Consider the following 6,608-nt stretch of genomic DNA (forward strand, 5'->3'; position numbering starts at 1 on the left):
GGCCCCCTCCTCTTCCCCTCCCAATCCTGCTCTCCCTCCCTCTTCTCTTCCCATTCCCCTCCCCCTGTCCATTGATAGTGGAGGTCCTTTTCCCCTTCCATCTCACCCTAGCCTATCAGGTTTCACCAGGACTGGCTGCACTGTCTTCTTCTGTGGCCTGGTAAGGCTGTTCCCCCCTCAGGTGGTGGTGGTGGTGGTGGTGGTGGTGGTGGTGGTGGTGGTGGTGGTGGTGTGTGTGTGTGTGATCAAAGGGCCAGCTACTGAGTTCATGTCAGAGACAGCCTTTGTTCCCCTTACTACAGAACCCACTTGAACACTGAGCTGCCACGGGCTACATCTGTGCAGGTTAAAGCCATTTCTTATGATACTATCTAGGTATATTTTCTCATTTTTCTTTAAGTTACCATCTTGCTTTATATATCTGAGTAATCTTGATTCCCAAGACTTTCTATGCTTTAAAAGTTATTTTACATTTATGCTTTAAAAGTAAGACTCTGGTCATGTGTTAACATACCTAGATCACCACTCTGCCCGGAAATGGAAGGAATAATGTTTCTATTCAATTTTTATAATTTTGTTTGTTTTTGTTATGAAAACGATGGTAAGTTATTTGAAACTTAAGTCTACATGCTGTTGGATTCTTATTTTTGGTAAATACTTTCTAACACAAATTTAATATTTTCTTTCTTTTCTTGTATTTCTAAGTTTCTACCTCAGTTTATTTTTATATTTTAATAAGTTCTTATTCATCCTGTTTAATGCATGTTGTATTTTAGCAGTTTCATGTATGTATTTTAACGCAAGCAGAGTATGTTAAAAACTTAAAGACCATTTTATTCAAACCTCAACACTTTCCAATAACAACCCCCTCCTTTTTTTTTTTTGTGGAAATAGGAAAATATTTCTTAAGTTAATATGGAAGTAAAAGCGATCTGGTATAGCCAAAGACACCCTGAGCAAAATTAACAATGCTAGGTGTATCACAACAGTTGATCTCAAATTATGTTATGGAGTTATAGTAACAAAAACTTTGTGGCACAAAATCCAGTAGAACAGAGCACATACCTGCACAGCTACAGACATCTGTTCTAACACAGTCGCTACAAAGGATATACATTGGAGAAAAGAAAACCTCTTCAACAAATGGAACTGGCAATGCTGGGTGTGACACTGGCTCGCTGGCTGGACATTCACATGTATAAAAATGAAACCCGAGTCCCATTTTACTCACTTCCTACAAAAGGCAATTACAAATTAATCAAGAGCTGAATGTAAAACCCGACTCTTTGAAACTCCAACAGGAAATCATAAAGACACTTGGGTGGCACGATTGGACAAGTAGAATTAGGTATGTGTGCAATATAAAACCTTCCCATGTGTGTCAAAGCCAGCATTCTTAATCCCGAAACATTGATGCAATCATTCATTTTCTACAATCAGATATGCAGTCCACTCCAAACTCCAGAAGAATGGGTTTGTATCATAAATCTGGGTGTTACCAACACTCACTGAGGGTTTTAACAATTCACACACTTTTAAAGTTTTCCTTTGATTTACAGAATTATCTCAATATATCAACAAATATTATTTTTGAATAATATTTTTGAATATTATGTATAATAATGTATAGACTTTACAAATGAAATCCCAAACTAAATTAAATAAAATTAGCTGAATGAATACAAGAGAATAAAAAAATCAACGAGTTATCAATTAAATTTACCTGGATTTAAAAAAAAAAAAAACTAAGTCGAATTCAAGGGTTTTGCTAATTGTTCTGAGACCATAGTATGGGAAGACATTTGCCGTGAAAGAAGTGCTCTGAAGTAAACACTGCCTCTGGGACAGAACCTTCTGCTCCCCAGGACCGGAATTGTTGGAGGTTGTGTGTTTTGGGTGGTAGAAGGGTGGTTACCTAGCAACCGCCCCTCCTCCCTTGTCTGTGCTGCAAGAATCAGATTGGACACGTCAGTAAATTGATTACTAGTTTGCTAGATCTGGAGGAACAATGCGAGAATGTGGTAGGGCACAATTCTTAATAACAAGAAACTTCCAGGCTTTCCTCCGTTGATTGCACTCTTTATCTGATGCTGCTTGAAGCTTGTCTAGAGATTGTTGAAATGCTAAACTGATACCCATCAAATGAAAAAGAGAGAAACTTCAGATTTTGATTAATGGCGTTTATTTTCGGTTTGTTTTTAGAGCAAGCAATGAAATTGTTACAATAGCATCCATTCTGGGCAAGTAGTCACATTCTCATCGAGCCCTCTGCAATAAGACGGCTCAGAATGGGTTGGGTCTTGGAGAAATGCTGTTTAAAAAACCTAGACAAGTTTTATATACCATGTTTACCATCTGAAGGTATAGTTAATGAGGCACTAATTTTTATAAAGCGTACACAGAATATCCTTATGTTTATGACAAATGAGCTCGACCATATGTGACAACAACCTAGAAGGGAAACACATACTTTAACACAGTTTACACCGTATGATCGGATTGCTGTGGGGCGCCTTACAGACGAACAACGCCACTCTCCTCTCCCGGGGCAGTTCCACTGGTGATGGATGCGGAGGGCTGAGGAGGCAGGTGCTGCGAGCGCTTGGATCGTTTAGGACACTGTCGCAGACACGGCTGTGGAAACATTACACACAGTGACTTCGTTTCTGCTTTTCACAGCACTGTGTCTGTAAGGTTAAAAAAAAAAAAGTCTATTCAAAGAACGCTTCAAGCGCCACGTGTGTGGGAGCTGGTAGAAAGGAAAGGAAGGAGGCTTCGGCTTGGAAAATTTTCCATGATGCTGAGTGCTGAAACCAGTGTCTCCCCAGACACACTGCTGACGCTCGGGGCAGCTGCTTGCCAGTGCGCAGACACCTGCCTCGTGCACAGCAGTTTTCTGAGACATCCTTATGCCTCCTCCTCCTTCAACACAGCGCACATGGAATCTCATCTGTATGAAGTTAAATTGCAGAGGAATGGAGTGTGTGTGTGTGTGTGTGTGTGTGTGTGTGTGTGTGTGTGTGAACTGTTAGGTAGAAGTTACAACTGTGTTTCTTCTCTCTACACCTGCTAAGCGTTTGCTTTAAAAAGAGATGCACTTAAGATTTAAATTAATCAGAACATGACACCATATTTTCCCAGATCCTCATGCCAAAAAACAGCGTTACCTTACCTTTGAGAGCAACTGGTAATAATATCATTTCAGAATTTGGTCCAATTCTTGTAATTTGCTTACAGAAACCTGTGAGGAGCCAGAGCTTTGACTGTAAATATTGCTATAGCATCAGTGTCCAAATAGTTGAAGTCAGATCTGAGAATAAATTTTACATTGAAATAATTCATTCTGTTCCCAAGAATCTTAACTGGTCAAATGTCAGATATTAAAAGGAAAACAGGCGTCAGACCAGAAAACAGCAGCAACATCAACCAAATGTTTGGACTATAGCAGTGTGAACATGATTATTTTTTAACATCAATTTGCAGTGGATTTCCCCAAATGTGCTAAGTACGGCACATGCAAGAGTTCACAGAATAATTTAGGAAGCAAGGGTGCAGCTTACAGGGGCCATTTGATATGGACGCTTCCCTCTGCTTACTCTTTATTTTCTCTATAAATTATGATTATAATTTTAGAGAATAAGTCGGATAAGTAGGAGCCGTTTATTTTAATGTCTGTATATGACCAGGATTAAGAACTGTAAAGAACACTTTTCAGGACGCGTCTCCATGTGCCTCTGAGCCTAACAGAATAGCATAGTTAATAGTATAGTTCATATCTAGTAGCCCAACAGTTAAAATAATTGGTGAGTGTGCGCTGAATCCTCAAGAGAGGAGGGAGGGTGCCAGAAGGAGGGCGAGGAGGAGCGGCTGGAGAGAGGAGGGGGGAGGGCAGGTGCTGATTTCAGCCCTGTAGCGTCAGGATTGCGTCAATTCGGGTTTCAGCCACGTCTGGAGTCTCGGAGACAAGCTTTTCAGAAGAGCCAAGACAGGAACAGGGCAGGGTGACACACTGCTGATAAAGCGCGCGGACCTTCCTCCAGCCCCTCCCGCTGCAGGCGCGGGTCCCCGGACCCGCCGTGCCTCCCCTGGAAGCCTCGTTCCAGGGTCCTTCCAGGTGAATCTGCCCGGAGTTCTTTCAGCACCTCGGACAGAGCACGCAGAAAACATGGCTCCTATCACCAGCAGCCGCGTGGAATTTGGTAAGCAAGTTGCTGACTGAACTTGGGGCTGGGGCTGGGCTCAGGGGCTGTGCTGTGCTTTGCTCTCCACTGGATGTTGAATATGTATATTTTCAAGTAGCTAATCTGAAAGGAAGACGGGAAGAGCAGATGGTTAATTGTGGCTTACTTCCTCTTCTTGAAATCTTTCTGCTTAACATCGCCTTCTGCGATTTCACCTTCCAGAAGTTCCTGACTGTTCATGTGGCTCTGTGAGGTGCAGCCTGAGCTGAGGAAAGAAAAGAACATCTGTTCTTAAAATGCTGCCTCGTTTATTTTCTGGATGGTTCCTATTTGTGTGTAAATCTTTTAGGAAAAGCCACATACGCCTTTGGTTACATAAGAGTAGTTTGATATGCCATAAAATAACTTGTAGGTTGAGGGTTTGAGAGGAATGGTCTATTACACTGTCTAATTTTCTCTGCTATGTTTTCTTGCATCTCTGAAGTATGTTGCTAATGACAGACAAAATTCTGTGATACTGTAGTACTGGGGACTTTAAAACCAATTGGCTTCGGCCTGTTTCATGTCCCTGGTTGAGCTTTCTGGAGTACAGTGCTCTATAGTTAAGTAAAAGCTGCTCAAAACTTGGAACAGGGCTCCTGCTATCTGGATTGCTTTCCCTGTTTGTTTTTCAAAAATTTGTCACTATGGTCTCCTTGTCTGCTTCAGTAAATAAATTAGATATACCTGTTAGAAAATCAATTAACATTTCCAGGTCCAATTATATTCTAATAGGAAAAAAAAACACCAAGGTTTTATCTATAAGTATTTTTTTTAATTAAAGGATGGAGAAATTTATGAATAGTATCTCGGCATGATATGTATGATAACTGTGGTTAAAATGAGCGGTATGGGCATAATCTCTGCTCTCAAAAGCTAAATACAATATCAGTAGTTACATTAGCAGAATACGAGTCCATATTATTTCCATATTTGAATATTAGACATAATAAAATACTCATAAACTATTTTTTCAGCCATTCATCATTGGATTTGTGTGTGTGATATTTACACTCAGTTACTGATTTGAAATCAGAGAATTTCTGATAGTAAGGTAGCTTTAGAGATTATCCTTGTGAAAATGTTTTCATGTTTAGTTGTCTGTCTACTTAGAAAATGATTTCAACTGCTTTTATTGTTCTTATACTGGCTGAAGAATTTTTTAGTTCTTGAGTTTGCTTTAGCTTTCTTGTCATGAGTAATTAAATTGTGTGTGTGGGGGCACAAAGACTTAAATAGAAGAAGCTGATACTGTTTAGCTGATTAACTCATTTTTCCTTCTCTCCTTTTTCCTCCTCTTCCACCTCTTTCTTCTCAGAAGCATTCACTTTTTTTTTTCCTATTTAAGAGACTCACAGCTTTACCCCATCTTTACATGGTTCAATTTAGTAATATAATTAAGTTATAGATTTTATATTCATTGCTGCTTTTTTTAAAAAATATCAAATGTTTCTCTTACTTGTTTCTCCATCTGATTTCTTTTGAGTTTAGTTTTAGGATGATGAAGTGGATGGGCAAAATGCTTAGGAGATGGACAAGAGACATCTAAAAGATTTGTCTTCTTGGTCTTAAAAAGTGTTAACCCTTTGGGGGATGGAACTTTTATGCTTAGTACTCACTATTTGAAATAAAATATGGATAAAATAAAGTTCAGTATACATAATATTTTAATCTGTTATATTCACTTTATGCTAAAGATTTACTCAGTTGCTTCGCCGTGTTAGATGTAGGAGTAGTATAACTACTAAATATTTTCAGAAGACTCTGCTTACATATTAAAGGACACATGCTACATGCACAATCACTGTTGGTATGTCACTCGATGTCAATGATTTAATGTGTTCTAAGTTAAGAGAATGATGGCATTTTCAATTCTATTACCTTTTTGCCATATAGAAATATGAAAGGATAAAATTGAACTCGAAATTATCTATACCCACTTTGCACTCACATTTTGGGAATGACGATGCATTCACAACCACATTATTCTGTTTAACTCACATAGATTACTTTGTGCTTTGTATAATTCAGTGGTTGAAGAATTTTAGGCTCATATATACAAGGGGATTGTAGTGTTGTAAATTAATTATATAATATTACCATACTCTTGATTTTCTTTTATTGTTCTTCCACCTTATTAACAAATGTTTATCTTTTAAAAATTACAACCCACAATTAGAATAAGAATTTTAATGAGTTTAAAACAATACCAATGGCCATAATTTTTTCCCCACAAGTTTTTAGTTCTGTGGACTATTATCTTTAGATATTCTTTTTTTTCCTGCTTGAATTCTGGGTGAATAAAGATATTAAAAGGGCAGAGTTCCACCAATATTCTTGTATCTATCTATCTATCTATCTATCTATCTATCTATCTATCTATCTATC

At 38.5% G+C, this 6,608-nt stretch overlaps 1 protein-coding gene across 1 annotated transcript in view; it reads left to right on the forward strand.

Annotated features, from left to right (window-relative positions):
- The first annotated feature begins 3,928 nt into the window (after positions 1-3,928).
- Positions 3,929-6,608, forward strand: part of Syt4 (synaptotagmin 4) — a 10,623-nt gene continuing 7,943 nt past the window's right edge. The window contains exon 1 of the mRNA XM_055625737.1: positions 3,929-4,199. Coding sequence (XP_055481712.1) covers positions 4,166-4,199 — 34 coding nt within the window. The 5' untranslated portion in view covers positions 3,929-4,165. The remainder of the gene's footprint in view (positions 4,200-6,608) is intronic.

This window comes from Psammomys obesus, unplaced genomic scaffold (genome assembly GCF_907164565.1).
Source record: "Psammomys obesus unplaced genomic scaffold, mPsaObe1.curated_primary_1811, whole genome shotgun sequence".
Classification (NCBI taxonomy): domain Eukaryota; kingdom Metazoa; phylum Chordata; class Mammalia; order Rodentia; family Muridae; genus Psammomys; species Psammomys obesus.